The sequence below is a fragment of the Diceros bicornis genome, chromosome 19 (genome assembly GCF_020826845.1).
Source record: "Diceros bicornis minor isolate mBicDic1 chromosome 19, mDicBic1.mat.cur, whole genome shotgun sequence".
Taxonomy (NCBI): Eukaryota; Metazoa; Chordata; class Mammalia; order Perissodactyla; family Rhinocerotidae; genus Diceros; species Diceros bicornis.
This window is the reverse complement of record NC_080758.1, coordinates 1,867,944-1,892,074: the sequence shown is the minus strand read 5'-3', so window position 1 is coordinate 1,892,074 and position 24,131 is coordinate 1,867,944. Positions and strand designations below refer to the sequence as shown.

General features: G+C 60.9%; 1 protein-coding gene across 1 annotated transcript; it reads right to left on the bottom strand.

Annotated features, from left to right (window-relative positions):
* Positions 1-10,358: 10,358 nt before the first annotated feature.
* HRH3 (histamine receptor H3) lies at positions 10,359-15,039 on the bottom strand. Its single transcript, XM_058562092.1, has 3 exons — positions 14,790-15,039; positions 13,587-13,753; positions 10,359-12,408 (listed from the first exon to the last, which is right to left on the bottom strand). Exons 1-3 carry the CDS (start codon positions 15,037-15,039, stop codon positions 11,479-11,481), a joined length of 1,347 nt encoding a protein of 448 aa, XP_058418075.1. The 3' UTR covers positions 10,359-11,478.
* Between the last annotated feature and the right edge of the window lie 9,092 nt (positions 15,040-24,131).

The following is a 24,131-nucleotide window of genomic DNA, read 5'->3' as shown; positions in this document are numbered from 1 at the left end:
AGACGCACAACTGTCCCTGCCTAGCCCTTGTTTTCCAGGGAGCTGCCATCCGCCTGTTTTTACTTGCCTCATTTTCTGTCTGGATATTGTTTCTGTCCCTCCCTCATTGGTTCCGTCTCCCATACACTCCTGCGAGCCAGCTTCCCTTCGCCCTGGAGATTCCCTCTCCAGTGTCCTCCGGCCTCATGTTCCCATGTGGACGGTGGGCTCAGTGCCCTGCAGGGACTCCTGCCTCGGGTGCGGACTGCCCCACCTTGGCTCCTCTCCCCTCTGCCTTTACTCCTCTTGTTGATGGAGTCACCCTCCAGAGGCTCTCTGAGCATCTGCCTCAAGCTGTTAGCTGGCTACTCACAGCCTTTCTGGGAGCATGTCTGAAGATGGGAGGCCCAAGCTTCAGGGTGCGGAATTTCCTGAATTCCCCAGTTGTCAGCCCTAAGGCCTAGCATCCCCAGTTCCAAAGCTCCCGTGTCTGCTTGCTCCAGAGAACAAACCTCCAGGCTCCTGCAGGGCTCCTGAGGGTACAGGAGGGGACGGGTGCTGCGCCGTCCTGCCCTCGGCCCGCCCTGCCGGCCTCTGTGGAAGTCCTGTCTGCCCTCCCTTGTCTTTGTAGAGGCTCTTCCCTTCCTTGGGTCTTCGGGTAGGAGCAGGTGGCCGCTCACCTGTTTTCAGAGGGAGAAGGTCGTGCTCATCTCCGGACCAGAAACCCAATTCGGAAACCACGTGTGAGCACGTGAGCACATACAAACCTGGACAACCCAGTTGTATCATCGCAGATGGCCACAGCTCTGTACCGCCTGTCCTGTGAGAGGTGGGTCTGTCCCCGCCTTCAGCCTGGGCTGGCCTGTGACCTGTAGGATGCCAGGAAGGGACCACATGGCCCCCAATGAGGCCTCAGAGCCTTGCAGCTTCCCTCTGCCCTCTTGGACCTTGCCAGCACCCAGCATGTGACCAAGCCCAGGCTGGCCTGCTGGCGAGTGACAGGCCCATTGAGACAAAAACGAGCTGTCCGCTGCCCACCCACAGGATCTGAGCGACACAGTGGTTGCTTCAAACCAGCTGTGTGGAGTGGCTTGGGCTGGAGTTTGCATTGTTATGCAGCTTAGGTGCAGACCGAGCCGTAGCCTGGAGCATCTCCGTCCAGGTTCCTGGAGACACTGATCTCTCAGGGTGGCCTGGTCAGGTATGGACCCGCTGGCACCCCTGGCTCAGCCATCTCTGGACTTGATGGCCGTGGGCTCCTTGGCAGGCAGCCCTGGTGGTGTAGGACCTGGGGGTACACCCTGTGAGCCTGCAGCCCTCGAGTCCTCTTCAGAAGCCCAGCTCCGTCTCGGGAAAGGGCAGGTGGTGCTGTGGAAGGAGTTAGGGTGTCCAATTTTTTTTTTTTTTTTTTTTTTTTTTTTGTGAGGAGATCAGCCCTGTGCTAACATCCGCCAATCCTCCTCTTTTTTTGCCGAGGAAGACGGCCCTGGGCTAACATCCGTGCCCATCCTCCTCCACTTTATATGGGTCGCCGCCACAGCATGGCTCGCCAAAGCAGTGCGTCAGTGCGCGCCCGGGATCCGAACCAGCGAACCCCGGGCCGCCGCAGCGGAGCGCGCGCACCCAACCGCTTGCGCCACCGGGCCGGCCCCAGGGTGTCCAATTTAAGTTTTATCAAATCTGTGTTAGTCTGCTCAGGCTACCAGAACAAAGTTCCATAAACCGGGGGCTTAAAACGACAGAACTTGATTCTCTCCCAGCTCTGGAGGCTGGAAGTCCAACATTGAGGTGTCAGCAGGGCCTCCCTCCCTCTGAGGCCTTCGGATGGGATCCTTCTTGCCTCTTGCAGCTTCTGGTGGCCCCAGGCGTCGCCCACATCACTCCAGTCTCAGCCTGTTGTCACATGGTGTTTCTGTGTCCTCTCATGAGGGCACCAGTCATTGAATTTAGGGCCCACCCTAAACCCAGGATGACCTCATTTTGAGATCTTTAATTAATTCCATTCGCAAAGATGTTATTTCTAAATGTCGTATTCTGAGGTTCCAGTGGATGTGAATTTTGGGGGGATGCTATTCAAATCAGTGCAGCACCCGTTTTCATTTTGATGTTGTGTATACTTTATAATGTGCCCAGGCCCCTTCATCATCGCCACATGACAGACCATGTGGCGTGATCCCTGTACATCGTGGATCCTTCCTGCACCCTCTCTGGGCCACCGTCTCCCTGGGAGCGACTCACCCGCCCACTCCTGCTGCCTTCCCTCTCCCTCCCTCTGCTCCAGCTGTTTCTTGGCCACACTAAGGGCACCTTCAGACTCTAGGCTTTTGCGCTACTGCTCCCTGTGACCCAGATGCACCTCCCCAGATATCCCATGAGATGCCTTCCAAGTGGGGAGGTCTCACTGACCACCTGATCAAAGACAGTCCCACCCACTTGGGGCCCGCCCTAGGCCTTGCCAGCCCTGTCACAGCTCACATGGCCACCTGGCATGTATCACCTCCTGCCCCCACGCAGCACCTCATCTGCCTGGACTGTGTCCCAGGGCCAGGACAGCACCAGCACCTGGAGGCCTGAGGACATATATGCTGGGTAGATAGTAGTTCAGATAAATACACATACGTATGTTGGAGTACATGCGGAAATGTTCGCTAATGGGGCACAATCAAAGACCCCTCGGTGGAGAGCCCTGCCCGGTGATGGAAAGGAGCAGACTGCTGAGACCAGCGCTCAGTGTCACATGCTGTGATTCCCTTCAGATGGTGTTCTTGAGACAGGTGTGGAGATGGAGAAGAGGTCGGTGGTGGGGAGGTGGCTGTGGCCCTAATGGGCAGCATGAGGGGTCCTTGTGAGGGGAATGTTCTGTGTCTTGACTGTGGTCGCATGAATCTACACATGATGAAATCTCATAGAACTTAGTGATTAATGGGTAATGAATTTCAGTTTGAGAGGGTGACGTTCTGGAGATGATGGTGGTGATGGGTGCACAACAGTGTGAATGTGCTTAATGCCACTGGACTGTGCACTTAAAAATGGTTAAAAGCGGGGCCAGCCCCGTGGCTTAGCGGTTAAGTGCACGCGCTCTGCTGCTGGCGGCCCAGGTTCAGATCCCAGGCGCGCACTGACGCACTGCTTCTCTGGCCATGCTGAGGCTGCGTTTCACATACAGCAACTAGAAGGATGTGCAGCTATGACATACAACTATCTAGTGGGGTCTTGGGGGAAAATAAATAAATAAATAAATAAAATTATTTTTAAAAATGGTTAAAAGGGTAAATTTTATGTACATTTGACACAATAAAAAAATTAATAGAACTAAGCACACATACTCGCACATACAGACGTACATATGCGTGCACACACACACACACGAGTGCAGGTGAGAGGTCCAAGGACTGCACCAAGGTCAACATTTTGGCGTGATCCTGCACGGTGGTTCTGCAACGTGCCCATTGGGAACACTGGGTGATGGGCACATGAGGTCTCTGTTATTTCTTACAACTGCATGTGAACCCACAACAATCTCAGAAGGAAAAGGAAAACAGACACTGGCAAGGCCACTGCTCTCTGACAAGCTCCACAGAGACCAAGGGAACAGGCTGGCATCATCCCCTCTGTGTCCCCCGAACTATCCCCATGCCTGGCACTCTTGATAGATGTTATTGAAAGAATACGCACATGCGGTTAGATGAACACATAAATGAATCAGTTTGCAGCCCACTTCCTGGAACCCCACGATGTCCCATCCGTTGGCACCCCGAGGGTAAATGAGTCCCCTCGGGGTGCTCGAGTGTGCCGGCGCTGTCTGCCATTGGTGTTATTCACATTCTCCTTCTCGTTGCTGGGCTGGCTCTGGTGGTCAGCCCAGCCCAAGGCCTCTTCTGAAACAGGCCACACTGGTGTTTCAGGAAGACCAAACTAGGCAGAGGGGACCGTCATGCCACCCAGCCCAGCGCACACAGGGCCACTCAGGCTAGGGGGAATCTGGGTGACCTTGCTGCCACTGGCACCTGGAGACCCCGCGGTCCACAGGCTCCCGAACTTGTGGGTGCCAGGGATGGGGCATCTGGGTGGTCTCGTTCTGTCTTGGAATCCTTCAGTTCCTTAGAGAAAGAGTCTTTCTTTGCAAAAGAATCCATGGGCACCAGGTGGATGGATATTTTCTGCAGCACCAGGAAATCATGCTGATTTCTGCCGTGGCCTGGGGGCCAGGATTTCTGCCTTGGCCCTGGTCCAGGCAGGTCGCCCAGCCCAGGCCACTATACATTACATTCAGCACTGGGGGTATGGGCAGTGATGCCTACGCTGGAGGGGGTGGGGGAACGTGATGTGTGTCCCTCCCTCCCCCTGGTTTCCCTCGTCTATACAGCGGGGCCAGGCCACAGGCAGCCGCCCCTCCAGCCCCCCACCCACCTGCCCAGTCCTAGTCCCTTATGGTCCTTTCCAAAGAGCTGGATGTCTCCCTAGAGCCGAGCCCCTCTCCTGCCTCCTCTCCCCTGCAGTGTCCTTATGAGGAAGAAGGACAGGGAGGGTCGCCAGATCTGTTGATTTGAATTTCAGATTCACAACAAAGAATGCAGTACAGGAACCCACTTATGCTAAAACATTATTTGTGTGCATCTGAAATCCAGATTGCTCTGGGCTCCTGTATTTCATCTGATGGCCGCAAGTGGGCGAAGCCAGGAGGAGGTTGTGGAAACGCAAAGCTTGATGGCGTTAATCATCCTTAGTGATGCCCGGCCTGGAGGGAAGGCTGGAGGGCTGGGCCAATAGGGTGAGAGGGTGGCCCAGGGCTGACGGGGAGGAGGGGCACCCCTGCAGCTGCCCCAGCTCCCTGACAAAAGGCCCTGCCTTCTTCCTGCCCCTGGAGGGAAACCCTGGGGGGAAGGGGCCTCGTCCTCCTGGGGGCAGCCCTGGGAAAGGTGGGGGGCTTCAGGCCAGTAGTAGCCAGGGCTGTGGCAGGTGCTGCCTGCTGGGACAGCCCAGACCCCCCTCCTCCCGCCGACTCCACAACCCGCTCCCCCCCGCCTCCATGCTGCCCACCCTGGCCCAGACCTGCCAAGCTCTCACTCCATTGTCCAGCCCTGGGGCCAGGAAGGCTCCCTCTTGCACCTCTGCCTGGCACGTTCCTCAGAGAGGTACTCCTCCTGCCCGAGGGACAGGCCCACAGCTGACAAAGGCTAGGGGAGGCCTCAGGGAGGGGAAGAGTTGTCAGAAAGCTCCCCCAATAGCCCATACTGTACCCCAAAAGCACATGCTCTAAGTCACTTCCCCATCCCACCTATGCCAGAACAGCCCCAGGGCAGCCCCAGGCTAGTCACTGCCAACCAGCTGCCCCTGGTATACTTGGGATGGCCCCGGCAGCAGCTATCACCTCCCTGAGATGGTGGACGCCTTCCCAAGTGGCTCTGAGGAGCCTCCCTGGGCCTACCACTGGCTCACAGGGACCAGAGGGAATGTCTGGGCTCCGTGGCTAGTTCAAGGGGGCACCATAAAGGGCACAGTTCTGGCCCCAGGAAACATCTGTGTGGCCCCAGTGGGTCCCCATGGCCTGTGGCCCTCCCAGAGCTGCCGTCCCACCGCAGGGGCTCTGTGGAGGGGATCAGACCCGGGGCTCTGCCCTCCAGCTAGACAGACCCGAAATCCTTGGGAAGTCCGTGTCTGGCTCGGGGCCCAGCAGGTAGCAGGAGCTCCAGGAAGTTTGCTGACACCATCCATCCCCAGCCCTCCACCCACCCGTGTGTCTTCCTGTCTGAAATGCCCGCATTAGAATTTGACTCATTTGGGCTTAAAGATTGCCCTCTGTTAAAATATAAATCTCTACCTTTGCCAGGAACAGTCAGTCCATCACACTTTAGTAGGAATTAATGGATTGGAGGTACTGGGATGAAGGGCAGATGGTTCCTTGGACAGAGCAGGACAGAACAGAGCCTCAGCTGGCAAAGGAAGCCCCTGGGCCCTGAGGGGCACCCAGGAGGGCCAGCGAGGAAACGACCCGCCCACCGGTCCTCCCTCCCGGCTTCTCAGAAATGTGTGCTTCTGCCAAGCTGAGGGACCAGCCCAGGAAGAAGGGCAGGGGCAGGCGCTGCCCCGACTTCCACACCTCAGCTGCGAACCAGGGTTTGCTGGACTTTTAAAGATCGGCCAGCAGTTAAAGTGGGAACATTTAAAGATCAAATTTGTCATGTTTGAATTTGGAATGTGTGACTTGGGAGAGTCATGGATGCGTTTTTAGCCCAGTGCGCTCCCATGACATCTGCCACTCTCCTCCTCTCCTTGCATCCAAGAGCCACTCTCTCCTTCCTCCTCCTCTCCTCTCTTCCTTCTCCCTCTTTTGAGGGATGCTTTTGTGGCCCTCCGAGATTTGTGTCGGACCAGCTTCAGAGCGAGCCGCCGCCTCCGGGCACAGTGCCTGCTTCCCCGGGGCAGGGTGCCGAGTGCTGTCAGCCACCCGGTTCAATGGATAAAGAACCTATGGCCAAAGCCAAGTGCCTGGTTGAGGTCCCCACGTGGCGCCCTGTGGGTGGGGAGGATGTTACAGCGCGGGGCCTCCACCTCCCGACCTTTCTACCCTCAGAGCCCGATGTGTTGAAAGATTGCTTTCCTACCAACAACCACTATGAACAACTAATTATTATTTACTAAATAATTAACTCACTTCCCCATTTTTTATTAATCAAAGACACAGACCTCCCATGGGCAGGAGTGATCTGTTGTCCCTCCCCCGAAGACCGAGGGATGTCAGCCTGGGCCAAGTGTTGCTGGGCAGGACATTTTCCATCACATTACAAAACCCCATCTTGTGCCAACTTGAGGAAGGAAGGGGTATTTGGTGACTCATGAAACATAAAGGTCTGGATCTAGCTTCAGGCAAGGCTGAATCCAGGTGCTTAGACAACGGCACCAGGAAGCTGTCTCCTTCCAGCTGTCAGTGTGGCTTTGCTCTGCCTTGGCTGCACCAGGGGTACTCCCTCCATGGGGCAGCCTCAGTGAAGACAGTGTTGGAGGCCACCAAACCAACAACCCCAGCTGAAGAGAAACATCTGCATCCCAGGGTCCCAGCCAAAGTCCCAGGACTGCTGCTCTCTGGCTAGGCTGGAGGCATGCACCACCCCAACACTCCTGACTCAGCAGAGGCAAATTTTCCCAGCTCCTTATGCACAGCACAGTGGAGAACATACAGCCGGTGCTCAATACGTGCTTTGTGTTAAGATCCACATGTCCGGTTCTGAGGCTCATGGGAACCCTTCCCAATGCACCACCAGGACAGATCTCCCTGCTGTGCTCTCCATCCAGGGGGCACAGAGATGGTCCCCTAGAAAGTGCTGTGGGGACCAGCTCACACACTGCTGTCCCCCATGGGGCCCAGGGGAGAATCCAGTGGACTGGGAGGATGGGGTCCTGGCCCCCACTGACTGCTGAGTGTGGGATGTGGGGCAAGTCACCCAGCCTCTGGAGCCCTGGTTCTTGCGTCTGCAGGATGGAAAGTGTGAGCACCCCTTGTGGGTGGCTGTGAGGACGTAGGGTGCTTCAGCAAATGTTGGTGGAAAGGTTCTTTGCACCCCTAAGGCCAGCCGCAAGTGTCAGGGTGGGATGAGAGGCATGAGGAGGTAATGACTAGACAGCCTCATGGCTCCCCCACATCTCAAGACTCCAGAGGCCCTGCCTAGGAGACCCCAGCCATCCTTTGTCCTGGCCCTAGCTCCCCAAAGGAAGCATGGAATAATGGCCTTTTATAGAAGGATGGCGGCTTGCCTGCTGAGCACCCTGAGAACTTAGGGCCTTCATCCCAGGCTGGGAAGAACTGTCACTCAGCACGTGCCCAGAACGTGTTCCTAGGGGGCACCCCTAGAACCGGCACCGGGCAGGTGAGGTGGCTGGACACACACACAGCCAGTGCCAGCCCAAGGGGCCCAGTCGAGAGCACCCTGTAGGCCCCTGCTGGCCCTGAGACCCTATTTCTTGAGGGCTGGCCCTCAGCCCTGTCAGCCTGGGCGCAGCCCCTCCTGCACAGGAGGGCTGACAGGTGGTCCTGATGGGAGCCAGGCTGTCCACATGCACCCAGGGCAGAACCCTGCATCCTGGGCATTGCTGAGTTCCTCAGGGCCACTCCCTCCCCAGCCTCGTGTCCCTGAAGTCTCTGCACCTTTCCTCAGGTGGTCCCCCAGAACCCCACTGTTAGATCCACGCCGACTGCACAGCCGAGCTGGACTGACACTTGTAGGTAGGCTGCTCAGACCACACCCCATCCAATGGCCTAGGCTCCCTCCCCTGACACCTCGTTGTCCTCAGAAGCAAGGCCCCAGGGGGATCACTCCTGCCCACCCCTGCCCCTTCCTGCCTTGGAGCTCTGCCCCTCTGCCCCCTTCACCACATGCTCTTCCTTCAGGCCCCAAGCCTGGCCCCTGAGGCCTCTTGGGGCACCCTGCCACTGAACTCAATGAATGTTTGTGGAATGAATGAATGAAATGTCACCTCCTCAGACAGGCTCCCTATCCACTTGGCGTACGAGCCGACCGCCCCCTCCCCTGGGTCCCCTGCCCCATTGACCTGCCCGTGGTCTCAGCACCCATGGGAATGGCCCTGCTCATTGTCAGTTGTTTGTTTATCTGCCTCCCAGCAGACTGGCACCCTGTGCAGTGCCCGGCACACAGTAGGTGCTCAATACACCGCACCAGCTGTGGGCACGGGCGAACGCGGGCGGAGGTGGCCCAGGCCCGCCTGCTCTGTCTCTCCTCCCAGCATGTCTGATTCCAGGAGAAAGGCCCCCTTGGCATGTTTGTTTGCTGCAGGACGCAGCCCAATAGACTCGGTGTCTTTCTTCTCTCCTCCTCCAGCCCCGAGCAAGAGCTCGGGGAGCAGCAGTTTCCAGAGATTGAAGGCAAAATTGCTTGAAAGCCTGCGCTTTTATCCCCCAATTTGTAGCCATTTAGCAGGGCCGGGCAGAGGGGCAGCGGGGGCTCTGGCTGTGCTGTTGGCACGGAGGCGCCACCGTGGCAGAGACAGTTCTTTGTCCTTCCCCAGACAGCTCTGAGCTACGGGGACAGATGCTGCTGGGGGGCCAGGCAGGGTCGTGCGAGCGGCACCACAGGGCCTCCAGAGCCACGTGGGCTTCCTGAGCTCGGGGCCCACAGACAGTGGTGTCCACTGTCCCAGCCACCACCTTCCCCTGCGGTCCCCACTCCAACCTCTGCTCATGACAGCACCCAGCTCCTGGGGGGGGAGCCCCCAGGGGCCCAGGAAGAGAGTCCTGCCTGACCAGAGATGTCCCTTGATAGAGAGAGAGCGGAGGGGAAGGGGTGCCAGCCGTGGCTTCTGGAGGAAGTTCTCTGGGGCGCTTGGGGAGTGGACGTGCAGGCACAGCTGCCGGGCGAGAGTCTGCGGAGGAACGTTTGTTGGTTTTACATGTGCTGCGAGCAGCTGCTCCCCTCGGCAGGGGTGAGAATCAGAGTGTGCGCTGACCTGCATCTCTCTGCTAGAGACAGCCCCTGCTGTGTGAGAGTGACCTGAGACGGGCGAGGGTCTCCCTCTGCCGTGGGAAGAAAGGATGTGGTCAGAAGTACTGTGGAAGAGGGCCGACATGGTGGGGCGAGACCCAGAGGCTTGTCTGTGATGTCGGGAAGGAGGGCCCTAGTGGCTGGAAAGGAGGGGAGGCTTCCTGGAGGAGGTGGCATCTGAGCCACCCGAGCTTGTATCTCCCCTAAATTGGGGTGGTCTGGCCCCCTTTCTGAGTGGACTCTGAGCACCGGGAGTAAGGGCTAGTGTCTGCCCCCTCTGCAGAGCCCTTGGGGCTGATGGTTCACGGGGCCCATGCTCACCTGGCACTATCCTCTTCTGCTCCTTCTCCCCGTCCCCATCCGTCACCCTCAGGCCCACCCCCAGACCTTTCCCAGGATGCTCCTCTACCAGAGATGCCTCCCCTCCACTCCTCAAGCTCAACTCCAGCACTCACGACCCCTGGAAGCTCCCCAGGCGGAAGATCACGGCCAAGAAAACTGACAACCCTGTCCTGGGGTGGGGGTGGGGCAGGCTGCATCAGGTGGGGGCTGCAGGTCGTATTCTCAAGGCTGGAATGAGCCCCCTCCCAGCACCATGCCTCCGCCCCGAGCAGGTGCATGTGGGTCTGGCGGGTGGGGGCACTGCCGGGGTGCGCGTCCCTTATCGGCATTAAACCCTGTATGACAGGAGGGCGGGTCTCTTCTCCCCACAGCAGTTCCCCCGCCGGAAGGGAGCACTGAGGCCAGGGGATGGGCAGGCCTCCCCTTCACACCCGTCTAGGGGGTCTCGTGTCTCCCTGGGGCCTCCACTGACACACGGGAGCCCCCCACGAAATCCTCAGGAATCAGCACCAATAAAAAAATACACTTTATTGTAGACCTCAGTGTCTGCAGGGGCAGCGCAGCAGGCGCGCGGGCAGCAGAGCATGCAGAGCGCCAACCGGGTGCATAGGACGTGGCGCAGCGGCCCCTGCACTGGGAACCCCCAGCCCTATCTCCCCTGACTGCTCCTGCAAGCCTCAGGACTCTCAGGGCACGGCCGGCTCCCTCCTGCTCGTCAACCCCAGGAAACTCTGGTTGAGCAGATGGACGGGAGGGAGGGGCAGCCTTCTGGGGGAGCAGGCGTCCAGCACTCCGGCCGCTCTCAGAGCCGCCAGTCGGGGCCCAACACCCTGAGCCCGGGGGTGGGGTGGGCAGAAGCAGCTGGCACAGCTCAGCCGGAAGCGGCAGCGCGAGGAAGGAGGGCGTGGGAGCCCACACCTGCCAATCCAGCCCTGAGCTCCTCAGCAATTTTGTCTCTCTTGATTAAACATCCAAGGAACATCGAGTTCACGGACGTGTTTTCTTTGTCGTCGTCTTCCTGAAACACCCAGAAGGGGAAGGCAGAGAACGGCTGCGAGGTTCCTGGGGCACTTGGCACTTGGGGGCAGAGAGAGTTGGAGGGAAGAGGGATGAAGGAGCCGGGTCCCTGGCTCAAGTAGGGGACAGGTGGCAGCAATGCCGGTGGCCCGGGCTTGTCTGCAGAGGGGGAAGGTGTGCAGGTGTGTGCAGGTGTGTGCACGTGCGGGGGCGAACCACTGGGTCAGGAAGCCTGGGGACACACCAAGCGCTTGCTTTGGGAAGAACACCAAGCAGTAGTTGTGCGAAGGGTGGCCACCACCTGCCATCGCACTGTCTGCGGGGGGTGCACAGCTTGGCTGGGACCCCTGCATTGTCCCTCTTGGGGTGGAGCTAGGATTTGGGCGGCAGGGCCAGCCACCAACGTTTTGGTTCAGGAAGTGAGGGCCCTCTGGCCAGCCTGCCAAGCTGCCCCCACGGCAGGCAGATGGTCTAAGAGAGGCTGCCTTGGCATTGAGGGTGGGCCCCAGACAAGGCGTGGCTCACACCTGGGGCGCAGCAAGGCGAGGGTGGCGTGCCCGGCTGCCCAGGAAACAAGGGCCTCGAGGGGCAGTGGCGGTGGGAGGGCCCTGCCCCAAGGTGTGTCAGGTGCCTGCGAAGGGCCAGCTCACTTCCAGCAGTGCTCCAGGGAGCTGTGGGGCTGGATCTTGGGCTTCTGGGGGCAGAGCAGCTTGGCGAAGGCTCGGCGGAAGCTGTAGTGGCACAGCGGGTAGAGGACGGGGTTGATGGCCGAGTTGGCCCACAGCAGCCAGAAGGACGTCTCGTACCAGTAGTCGGGGACGCAGTGGCCGTGGCAGGCGGCCCGGATGATCATCAGGAGTGTGTACGGGGCCCAGCAGAGCCCAAAGACGCTCACGATGACAGCCAGTGACTTGGCCACCTTCTTGTCCCTTGACAGCCGGAAGCGCTGGGTGATGCTCTGGGACATCATCTTCATGCGCTTCTCCAGGGACGCCGAGGATGCTGAGGGCTTGGAGCCCCTCTTGAGAGAGCGGGGCCGCTCGGTGCCTCGAGAGGAGCTGCCCGAGCTGGAGGTGGGCGAGGCCACGGCGCCCCCACCGCTGCCGCCCCCAAGGGCCATCTCCCCAGCCTCGGTGCCAGGGGCCGCCTCGCCAACCCCCATCCCGTACCTGTGCAGTGGCAGGGCCTCCCTGCACCCTTTCTGCCAGCAGCCCCAGCAGCCTGGCACGGCTGGTGGTGGGGACGGCTGGGCCTCGGGCGCGGGCTCAGGGTCGGCCGTCTCGCGGGCCCCGTCCAGCCGGACGCGAGTGCGCCTTTGGATGTTCAGGTAGATGCTGAGGTTGAAGAAGGTGACGCTGAGGAAGGGCGTGAAGAACTCGAGCGTGGAGGCAGTGATGAGGAAGTACCAGTTGTAGAAGAACTCGGCATAGCAGTGGCCCTCGGGGATGGAGCTGCCACCGGACAGATACTCCCAGCTCAGGATGGCCGGCCCATACAGCAGGAAGGCCAGCACCCACACCAGCACCATTTTCCGCACCGCCCGCCTCGTGTTGCCCTGCTGGGCCCGGTAGGAGACCTGCGGTGGGACACGCTAGGTCAGGAGGGAAGGGGACTGAGCCCAGGCCGGCAGGCTGCTGCCTACTGTGGCAGGAATATTGGCCTGGGGGCTCCTCGGCAGCCTCTAGGCCTCTGTGCACTGCCTTCCTTCACAGCGATGCCTTTTCCTTCTCCTCCCCACCCTCTCTCCCCTCTGTGCCATGCATCTTGGGCTGGCTGATGCCCTGTCACATTCTCCTATAGCCTCAGAACCTGCTCCAGACCAATCTGAATGCTAACTTTGTGCCAGGCTGCCTGTTTAGCACCCCCACCAGCTGTGCGCTCCCGGGGGGGTGTCTTGTCATGGTCCCCTGTCTACTGAGTACCCACTGTGCACCAGGCTCTGTGCTCAGCACCTTTTGGATATCATCTCACTTAATCCTCAACAACTCCGTCATTATCCCCACTTTCCCGATGGCTCAGGGAGGGAGGGAGAGACCACAGGAAAATCCGCTCCAGGGGACAGAGCTGAGGTTTGACCCAAGTCTGTCTGACCCCGACCTATGCTCTCTGCACTCTGTCCCACAACCCCTCTAGACTGGGACACATGTGGCACCCCCAGCAGAGGGCCCTGGGGTGCCCGATAAGCCATCAAAGAGAAGATGAGAAGGCAAAGGAGAGACCTCCGTGCCAGTGCAGCTGTGTGCCCGCACGGCACTGACGCAGGAAGCTCAGGTCCCTAACTCATGGTGGCCACTCACACCAAGCGAAGCCTGTGAAGCCAGGAGCCAACACCTGTCTTCCAGGGGCGCAGACATGAGCGCACACGCGCGTGCGTGCACGCGCGCACACACACACACACACACACACCCCTGTGGTGGGGAAGCACCAAGGACCTCTGACCCAGATCCTCCCTCGGCTCCAGGGACTTTGGACCTGCCCCAGGGTGGAAGCTGAAGTGACCCCCTTCCTTCAGGAACACCTGATGCCGGGTCCAGACTGTGCCTCCTGTGTGTCCCAGGATCAGTCCTACCCGCAGCAAATGGCTACTGAGTGGGCAGCCAGCCATAGAGCACCTGGTGTGTCAGGTGTGAGGTCAGCAGGGACCAAGCCCACCTGGCACCACCTACAACTAGGAAGGGGGCAACCTTTGCCTGGTGCCTCCTGTGGTCCCCCTTCCTCCAGGAGTGAATGTGGACACCCTCATCCCAGACTCACGGCGCGAGTGACCGACAGGAAGCGGTCGTAGCTGATGAGCACGATGTTGAAGACGGAGGAGGTGCAGAGCAGATAGTCCACCACCAGCCACAGCTTGCAGACGCCCCGGCCAAAGGGCCAGCGGCCAGTCAGCACATAGGGCACGTACAGTGGGATGCAGAAGGCCCCTGTGGGAGAGTAGGGCATGGTGGGCCAAGGCTCGACAAGGGCCTGGGGTCAGACCCACCACAGTGGAGAGACAGGCAGGACCTGGGAGTCACATGGTGGCCACCTTTCTGGGACCAGCAGCCTTCACCTTACCCACCCCTCCACTTGATCCCCTCAGCACACCTTCTACCCTGCACTTGCCTTCAACCCCTGCCCAGCCCCCAGTCCCACTGGAGTCCCCTGGACTTGGGCGCAGGAGGGAAGCTCCAGGCATGGGCAGGCACCATGACACCCCGAGCCTTAATTTGGTACTTCCCAGGCTTTGTTCAGCCTTCCCAGTCCCCAAAGGGAGGAAGAAGGAACATCTCCTCCCCTCTCTGGCCTGCTGGACCCCTGCGCCTCCCCTGGCCTTTGGACAGCTCTTCCTCATCAGCTCAGAAAGCGAGAAAGCCTTTCTCCTGACTCAAAAGGCGCTTGGCCGCCGCCCCGCCAGCCGCTCCCACCGCCAAGCCCGGCTCACAGCGCTGGCAGACGCACTTCGCAGCCCCAACAGGTGTCTGGCGCTCCGGCCCCCTACGCGCCCCGCCCCCAGCTGGCAGCAGCGCACGGACACGTGAGAGCGCGCTCCTAGAAGCATCTCCCCACGCCTTCCCCGGTCCCCTCCCTCAACACTCTAAAAACCCCCTTCCACGTCCCCTCCCCCAAATCTCCCCCCAGCGCCCTCCGCGCGTCCTGAATCCGCCGCAGCCTTTGTTTGGCTACAACGCAGGAGCCAGCGCTGCACCCGCAGCCGCTGCGCCTTGCGCCTCGCCGAGCGCCTGCCGGCGCAGGCCCCTTCCCGGGGAACATCCCTCCCCAGCACCAGTCCCACAGGCAGGGAGGCAAGGAACTTCGCCAGCGCCCACCGCCCCACGATTCCTGGACGCCTCCTCCCCAGGCCGGGCCCCCTGACGGGGCGTGTGCCCGAGCGAAAGGCACCCTAGGTCCGAGCTCCAGTCCCCACTGGCCGGGCGGGGCTGGGCGCTCCTGCGCTCGGGCGGCGACTGGGGGCTTTACCCACGAGGAAGTCGGAAATGGCGAGGTTGAGCAGAAAGAAGTTGTTCTGGGTGCGGAGGCTCGAGTCGGCCACGAAGGCGAGCATGACTAGCGCGTTGCCCAGCACCGTGGCCACGATGAGCAGCGCCATGAGCGCGGCCAGTACCGCGGTCCAGGCAGCGGAGAAGCCGCGCGCCCCGCCCGCCGCCGCCGCCTCGCCCGCCAGCGCCTCCGACGCGTTCAGCGGCCCGTCGGGCGGCGAGCGCTCCATGGCCCCGCCGGCTCACGCGGCGCCGAAGCGCAGGGCAGGGCGCGGACCGCCGGCCAGTCGTCCGGGAGGGGCCCCGGCCCGGGAGCCTGGTCTTTGCGGGCTCTCAGCCCGGCCGGGATCCCCGGGCGGTGCCCGGCGCATGGTCCGTGGGCGCCGAGGCCGGGGCAGGGGCCGGGGCGGGCGGCACCGAGGGGGCCCGGGCCGGAATCCGAGCCGAATGGGGCCAGAGGCACGACCACTGCAGCCCGAGCGGACCCGGAGCCGAGCCCGACCCGGAGCCGCCGCCAGAGCGTCGGCGCGCCCCAGTGCAGCGCGCAGCCGAGTGCGCCCCGCGCCCAGCCCGCCGCCCCCCGCGCCCCGCGCAGCGCCCCCGCCATTGGCTGCCGCCCTCGCCCCGCCCCCGCCCCGCCCTCGTCCCGCCCGGCGCCGGCAGCACCACGGACAGCGCCGCGTGCCCGCCCGGCCGCTGGAGCCCCAACCCCGTGCGCACGGCTGCTGGCGGGGAGCCCGGCCCCGGCAGGGCGGGCGCCGCGCTGGGGGCTCGCCTGCGGTCGGCCGGCCCGCGCACACAGGAGCCGGCCTCTGGGCCGCTCGGACTGTCCCGTGCCCTCAGGCCCGCTGACTCCTGGCAGGCCTCCGTCCGGATCCGGCGCACCTGCAAGGACCTGGAGTGGGGGCGGAGGAAATACCTGCGCCCGCGCGCGGGGAACCTGCCCCGCGGGACCCGCCTTGTTTCGCGCTCGGGCAAGCGGGTCTTGGGGGAGGGAACGTCCCAAGGAGGAAGGATGGGAGGGGTCTCCCAGAGCGCGTGCGCTGGCCAGGGGTCCACGCCACCCCCACGTGCATGGGACTCTGGGTCTCAGTCTCCCCGTGGGCCCAGCGCAGGGTCCAGGGTGACTTGCAAGGCGCAGACAGATGTGGAGTTACATAAGGGAAGATGGGGAGCCAGTGGACCCAGCCAGGAGAGGAGCGCTTCCACCTGGGGCTCAGGCGGCCGCAGGCTGAGGACGGAGCAGCCAGCGACTCGGAGCCCGGCCAAGATTCCCCCTGGTGGACAGAGCGGTGAGGCGGTCGCTGCTGCAGGGACAGACGAGGTCACTGTGATCGGAGCACAGCGAAGGCGGCGGCAGCGGCATTAGCGCCTGCGGGTATGGAGGAGGAGAGGCGGCAGGAGGGAGAGCCCCCTCCCCCCAGACACACGCTCAGATAGACAGGGTCAAGGACAGATTCAGCAGGAGACACTCACGGCGAGACAGACAGACACGCCCACACGCAGACACACAGACACCTACAGACCAGGGAAACAGCCGCCCAGCTAGGGATCCACGAATGGCAGTTAGACACCCATCAGACAGCAGACAGCGAGGGAACAGTGCCTGAGGGAGAGGGAAGCAGTGACTCTCTGCTCTGTCGCCAGCGGCGCACATCTGCAGAAGCCTCAAAGAGGATGGGAACATGAGTATCTGCGTGTGGGGGTGGGGGCTGCGAGGCTGCCGGGAGGAGAGGAGGGGTGGCAGACGGCCCCCGAGGCACTGGCATGCACGGGCACCCCCACACTTATAGCAGCTGTCTGATCATGCCAGGACCCACCCCTTCCCCTAGCCCCAAGAGGTGCTTCACAAACTTTGGGGAGTGGGGGCTGGGCTCCCTCTACTGCCTCCTCAGGGTTGCTTGCAGGGAGGAGACCCCAGATCCTGCCCCAGCAGACACTCTTTCACGGCTTCTCGCAGCCTGTGCTGGGGGATGGGTGGGGGGCTCCAGCTCATCCTCCCAGAAGCTCTTCCTGAGTACTTGGCTACACTCCTCCTCTCCACCAGTAAGCCCTGCTCCTCTTACAGGCTCCCCCAGCTTCCCCTCACTGCACCCCAACGTGCCTGGTGGGCAGGGCTGTGCCAGGACCAGGCAGCTGGTTGATGGTGAGACAAGCCGGGGTGGAGAGTTCCTGGAGGGGCAACAAGGTGCTGCTCCCATCGTCCGCGACTTCCTGAGCCTCTGGTGCTGAGTTAGCACTCATGGACCCCTGCTCAGCCAGCAGCTGCCTGCTGAGTGGAGCCCCCAGGCCCTGCTCCTCCCCAACTCCCCGGAGGCCAGCTCTGGCCAGACAGTGCTGCAGGGGTGCTCCCCTGCCCCCGGGCCTTGGGAGATGGAGTTGGATAGGGGTTGAGAGGGGGGCTCTGACTCTTTCAATCACTGGCTGGGAGCCCCCTCCCCAGTCTCAGGATCCCCACTTTGGAATGGAGACTGTGTGCTGCTTACTGTCAGGGTAGAGGGCTGAGTCAGGGGGGAGTCTGTGTAGAGGGCGGCCCCTTTACAGTCTCAGTCAAGCCTAGCCACAGTTGTCCTTGTGGCTATCAGTGTTCTGGGGCTTTCCTTGGTGGTCTCTCACCCACAGCTGGGGGGAGAGATGGACTCAGTTCAGACCTGGGCACCGGGGGCCCAGCTGTGTGCCTCGGGGGAGTTACCAAATTTCTCTGAGCGTGGAGATCTTCCTCTGTGAAGGGAGGCCACCAGGAGAGGGAGGGCCAGGATTGGCCCAGAGGTTTGAGGATGACCATGGCCAAGGGTGGTGAGCACCCCCCATCTGCACTTAGATGCATGACCTCATTAGCTCCCCACTCCCCCTACAAGGAGAGTAGAACCAGTAGCCCCTGTCCAGAGCGGGGAAGCCACCTACCTGCCCCAGGTCACACAAGGCCAGATGCTGTTCTCTTAATGGCTACACTCCTGGCCCTGAGATCAAGGGCCCTGAGGCGAGCAAACGTACCAACTCTTAGAGCATTGACCTAGTCTGGACAGGAGCCTGGTGTCCTCTGGGCTGGACCTAACTTGGCCAAGGCAATTCGGAGTGAATAAGGCAGGTCCCCATGTGGCTGTCCACAGGGCATCTTGCCCTGGGGGCTCTGACCCAAGGACTGGGTATTCAGGCCCCAGGATGGCTGGGAACCCTCCAAGACGCTGGGAAAAGCTGGCTAAGGGTTGGGGGACAAGGGCAAACCCCTACTCTCGGCTCACCCAGACTCCCTCAAAGAGAGTGGCCTGGGACCCTGGTTTCTTCATTTGTCAAAACAGCCGGCATCTGGGGTGCAAATTGTCTAGTCCAACAAGGAAGCCATTGGGCAAATGCCCCATCCACACAAACCGTAGCCAGATTAGCCAAACCAGACCCCCTGCAAACCTTCCCTAGGAGATGGCTCCCCTACTGACTCATCAATTGATTGGTTCATTTGTCCATTCAACAAGGTTTTATTAAGCACCTAAATTCAGGCTCTCTGCTAAGTCGTTTTAGTGTAGGGAGGCAAGTGTAACGCAGTAAGTAACGCACACGTCAGAGGTTACAAGTGCTCTGGAGAGAAATGAAGCAAGGCAGGGGACGGGGAGTGCCAGGGCACGAGGCCCAGGGGGCCGTGGGGTGTAAGGGGGTGCAGTGAGCTGACAGCCCCCAGTGGCAGTGCCTTTGGGGTCTGCTGCTGTGTTGCAGCTGAGACGAGGGACACATCTTTCCAGTGGGCAGAGCTTCAAGCACCTGGTCATGCCCTTTGTGTGGACGGAAAAGTGGCCCAGTTGAGAATATCTATGGATTCAGGGGCAGTGGCCAATGTCCTGGTGGGCTGGTCAGGGGCCTGGAAGGAACAGGATGGAGGTGGAGACAAGGGGCTCTGGGCTGGACCACATGGATGGACATGTGACTATGGGCACCAGCATGAAGGTTTTTGTGTCACACACAAACACCCACCAGGAAGCATCCACTAGGAAGAGGTGACAGCAAGCCCCTGTCATTGGCCACCCATAACTGGCATGACAGCACAAATGAAGTGGTCTCGCCAGAGGTCACGCATGGACCAGGAGCGTGGACTCCCCCCTGCAGAGGCTGATCTGGCCACTGCCACCTCTGAGTGTCTGACCCACCACCGACTTAGACCAATGCTGAGCCCCCAGTTTGGCACCTTCCCTGAGGAGAACAAATCACCACCTGGTGGTGAGTTGACTACATTGGGCTGTGTGGATGGTCCTCACATACCTGCTTAGGTGTGGGCTTGCCTCATCTGCCCACAGACGCTGCACCACAATCCAGGGCCCCATGGAGGCTTGACCCATGGGCATGGAATCCCATACAGCACGGTACTCAACCTGGGGCCCACTTCCCAGAGAAGGACGCGCTAATTGTGTCGCCCGCCACACCATCCCGGAGCGGCTTGCTTCACAGGATGCAGGAACAGCCTTCCAAAGGCCCCCCCGCATGGGGCAATGCCTGCGAGGAAGGGCACCATCCTACAGGATGCAGTGTCCAAATCAGAGACATGTACCTGACACTGCATTTCCAACAAGAAGAACACGGTTGTCTAGGATCCTGGGTGGAGGCTGGCGTGGCCCCACTGGCACCCCTCCCAGCGACCCACTAGGGTATTTGTGCCTCTGCCACTCTGGGCTCTGCAGGGTTAGAGGTGGGCTCCCCAAGGGGCACACTCTTACCAGGGGACATGGGAAGGGTCCCGTTGATCTTGGCTACGGCTGCCTCCTGGGCATCCTGAGCCCCTCTGCCCGGGATCTGCAGACAGGAGGAGGAGGAACGACTCTGTCAGGGCCACTTGGCAGGAGATGGCGGGAGGTGGCAAGGCTGCTGGTACTCAAAGCGGCCAGGGGACACGATCAGAATTCAGGGCCCTCTTGGCGCCACGGTGCCCCCGGCACGGCTGGGACTGTGAATGGACAGTGCAGCTACCCCAGCCTGAGAAGGAACCATAACAGGGGGCTCAGACCCTCAGGAATGAGGGCATGGGTCATGCTACAGAAAGGCCCCCAAGACCTGCAGAGGTGAGGGCTGAGGTGGGGTGTAGCCTGGAGAGTGGAGAGGGAGGGGATGAGCAGCAGCAGCGACAGGGCTTGTCCACCTCCCCCACTCTTCTTCGTCTCCCCCCAGAAGAGAAGCTGGGGTGCCCCTGGAGGAGCTCCACGTGCACGGGGGAGAGAACCCACAGCATGTGGAAGTGCGCTGCTCGGAGGTCCCTTCAGGGAGGACTTGCTGTGGGAGGGCAGCGTGAGAGCCCCCACATGTGCCACGCCACATTCGAGCCGAGAGAAGCCCCTTCCCAGGCCTCGCCCGTGGGGCTGGGCGCGAGGACTCCGCGACCATTGTGCGGACTCCCCACCAGGCAGTCTCTGCTCTGGGGCTCCTGTGGGGCTGGCTGAGACTTTCTCAGCGGTACACGGAAGCCTACACCCCTTCCTCCCTAACCCCTTCCTTCCCCCTCTCGCCGCACAGGCATCAGACCTGCACAGAGATCTGAAAGCTCCTCACCTGCTCCCTCTCCCTTTATCTTTCAGAGGAGTCGCCAGTAATCTCTTGACCTTGAACCTGTCTTGGCATCTGCCTCCTGGAGGACCCAAGCGGACACAGGACAGGAGTCTCCAGTGAGAAGGGAACTCTGGAGCCAAGACCTACAGGAGGTGGCAGGGGAAGCAGCCAGGTTGGTGTCTGGAGGGAACAGCATTCCAGGCAGAGGGGACCACAGCAGCAAAGGACAGGCAGCGGGAGCTCGTGCCTGTGGCTGGAGCACAGAGAGAGGAAGGGAGGGAGTGGGGAGAGGGCAGATGTGTTCCTCTCACCAGGGTTAGAATGCTGAGAGGGAGCCCCAGGAGGGTTCTGAGAGACGGGGTGACAGGACCCCCGGCTTCAGTGCAGAGTCTCTGGTCAGGTGAGAGCAGAAGCCGAGAGATCGGTGGGGAGGCTGTTGCAATGCTCCAGGTGAGGGTGACAGTGGCTAGGCAGGGGGTGGCAGTGGAGGTGGGAGACCGGGACAGAGTCTGGGCTTCTTTTGAAGCTGACGTGAGGCACGTGAGAGAAAGACAGGGGTCGAGGCTGACTCCAGGGTTTTGGCTCACACATCTCGGAGGACAGTGTGACACGAGTGAGCCGGGGAGTCTGCGGGAGGAGCAAGCTGGGGGACAATGGGCGCTCTGATTTGAGTGCATTGAGACCAAAGTGACATTGGACATTCTGGAGGAGAGGTCGTCTGGCCCCCCAGGCCCAGCCCCGACCCTGGAATCTGAAGCCTGCCCCAGCAGCAGCCCGCCCCCCTCCATCTGGGTCTAGGGCCACGGGAGCTCTGGGCTGGAAAGACAAAATTGGGTGTTGCCAGTGTCAGACCAGCAGGACGCATCCCACGTGCCCTGTCACGGGGCAGCAGGCTCTGCCTCTAGCCGCCCTCGCTGTCCCAGAAAAATCTTTCTCCTTCAACCAACTGCATGCCCAGCACTGTCGCCTGCAGAGCTCTGCCCCTGCTGCGCAGGGACCTGGCCCACTAATGAGAAATAATGAGGGGAACGGGGCCGCCGAGGGCCAGCTGCAGGGCAATTGTCCTGCTAGTCACTGCCAAGGCACATTTGCGGGAGCACTTGTCGGGATTCTGGGTCCGGCGCTGTGACACTTCTTCAGAGGAACTGCTATTTGCTTTCTCTCTTTCTGCAGGAGCTCATTTGAATATGGGAATGCAGATTTTCCTTTTTTGTTCCTTGTCTTTTTTTTCTTAGTGACATTCTGAGCAAGCTCTGGGTGCGTCCTGATGAGCTCGGGGCCCGGGTGTGATCAGAATGGCTCCCAAGGCCCCTGATTTGGAATAAAAGTTGAGTCTGATTTCCCTGCCTTTAAGGACAGAATGGAATTGGGCCCAGGGCCCAGGTGGCAGGAAGGAGAAGGGGGACAGGAGAACCAGAGATATAGTTGTTGTAGTTTGGCTACAAATGACAAAAAACTACTCAAAAAGCCCTAACAAAAAGGAGTATTTATTGTTGCCCATGGCTGAAAAGTCCAGGGGGTGGATTTCAGACACAGCTGCATCCAGGAGCTCAAAGAATGGCTGTTTCTTTCCATCTGTCTTTTCCTCGTGTTCACCTCATTCCCAGCAGGGAATGTCCCCCTAAGATCTCTCCCTGAAGCTCCAGGATGCTTCCTGTGCTCTCGTCCACTCCTCCTACTTCCCAGGAGGAAGAGGGGGCTGACAACAAAACCCCAGAATTAGCCCCATTGGCCTGGCTCAGACAGCAGTGCCTGAGCTGGCAGCAGTGAGGGCTGACATCATTCAAACCCCACCCCTGTGGGGAGTAGAGGAAGAATGGAGGGGGAGACGTGGCGGGCAGGTGAAGTCACAGTCATCCCCTGCAGCTACCCCTCGGGGTCCCATGGGGGCCTCTGCCTCTTCCACCAACAGTGCCTTTGTGGGCAGTGCCCGAGGATCCCAGGCATGGTCAGGAAGGACTGTGGGCCTGGGCACAGAGAGCTCGGAGGGAGGACCCCTGAGATGAAGTCCATGGGGGGTCAGTCGGGGACAGCGGGGACAGCAGAGATGGCCTCTTCCCTGGGTGTCTGTGTCTCCCGCGGCCTGGCTGCTGTGAGCACAGGGCACAGGGCGAGAAGTGAGGTTGAGAAGAGTGAGCCATAGCGTGAGGGAGTGAGGGGTGACTGTCCCCACATCATACCCACAGACCACGAAGAGCCGGGGCAAGATGGCTCTGGAGGCCACCCCAGGGTCAGCCTGCAGGAAGGAGGCCCGCAGCCCTCCCCGGCCTGCGCCCTGCTCGCCTGGAGCCAATGCTGCCTGCTTAGAGGCAGAGTCACCCCGTGCCACGGTCTGGTCAGTGGCCTCCAGAAAATGGAGCTCTGTCTTGGTCTCAGCCCCTCTTGCCTCGTCCTTGCCAGGAGACTCCCTCCGGGGCCCAGGTCTTCACGCAAGGGGAGGAGAGAGGTGGAGGGCAGGGAACAGCATGTGCAAAGGCCCAGAGGCTGGAGAGAGCACAGAGAGTTTGTAGAGCTGCAGGGAGCAGGGACTTGCCCCCCAGTCTGGAATTTCCTCCTAAGGACGGTGCTTGGGTGGTGATATCAAGCATGAGAGAAGGGACTCTCTGGAGGATGTGCAGCCTGGAGGAGGTCTGGTCTGAGGGGCATGCAGACAGCTGCCCAGAGAGGCAGGGACAACTTGGGGCCGGAGGGGTAACAAATGCCCTTCTCTGAGGAAAGAGGCACCTGTGCCCCCAGAAATCCCTCTAATGGCCCAGGCTGTTGCTCTGGATGTGCCCACCTCCCAGGATCGGCCGATATGTATTTGCTGAATTGAATCTCTCCAGGTTCTCTCCAAGCTCGAAAAATGAGTAAGCGCTGGAGAAAACAGGAAAGATGAGAGAAAATGGACCTTTCTCCACTGTGTCTTCTCCAGAGCCCTGGGTCGGGCTGGATGTGGGCTGGCGTGGGGTCTCAGGAGGGCCCAGAGGGCTCTGAACCTGAATCCAGCTGGGGGGGGCTGTCCCCAGCCTGGGAACCTCCATGCCTCCCCAAGAGTGTTTGGTGGGCCTCCCACGGCTATGACCCAGCAGTGCTACATGTCAGCGGGGCCAGGGACCTGAGCCAAGCACACCCCGTGACCCCAGCCAGCGCTGCTCCAGGGCCTCCAGACCAGCGCTCACCCTGATCAGACCCTGGACAGTAGATGTCAACCCCCTGGGGGTCATTGGGCCAGACGTGGGGGCATGCCGTGCTGACAGAGAGCCCAGTCCTGGGGCTTGTGGCAGTGAGCAAGTAGTAGGCGCATGGGCCCAGTGTGTGGGCAGAGGGGCTGGTGCCCAGCTCTGCCCAGCCCACCCCATGTCCCCCCGAAAGCTGCAGCTGCAGCCCCCTGCCGTGGACTTGGCCCCTCCCTGCCCTCAGCCTTGGCTTCGGGGAGGAGGCCTGAGGCATGCCTTTGTCTGGACTCCTGGCCACAGCTGGCCCGTTGCTGGCTGCCATCCACCTGCCCTTGGGGGTCCTGCCCCCACTGGAGCATGTCCCCGTTCTGCGCCCTCTGCCCAGCAGCGCCACCATCACAGCACGTGAGAGCCTGAATGCATCGTCCCGGCTGACCATCCCCCGACCTCGTCCTCCTTTGGGGTTCCTGTTCCCCGCTGGGACTCTCCTGCTGTGACCAGGTGGGGTGGCCCTGGTGACAATGATGACCTGGGCCTGGCAACCCCAGTCCATTCTGCAGACCCCAGGCCTGGGGTTCAAGGCTGGGTGGGCCGGGCCGGGAGCAGCGTGCTCCACACTTGGGCTGGTTTGCCCCCGCTGT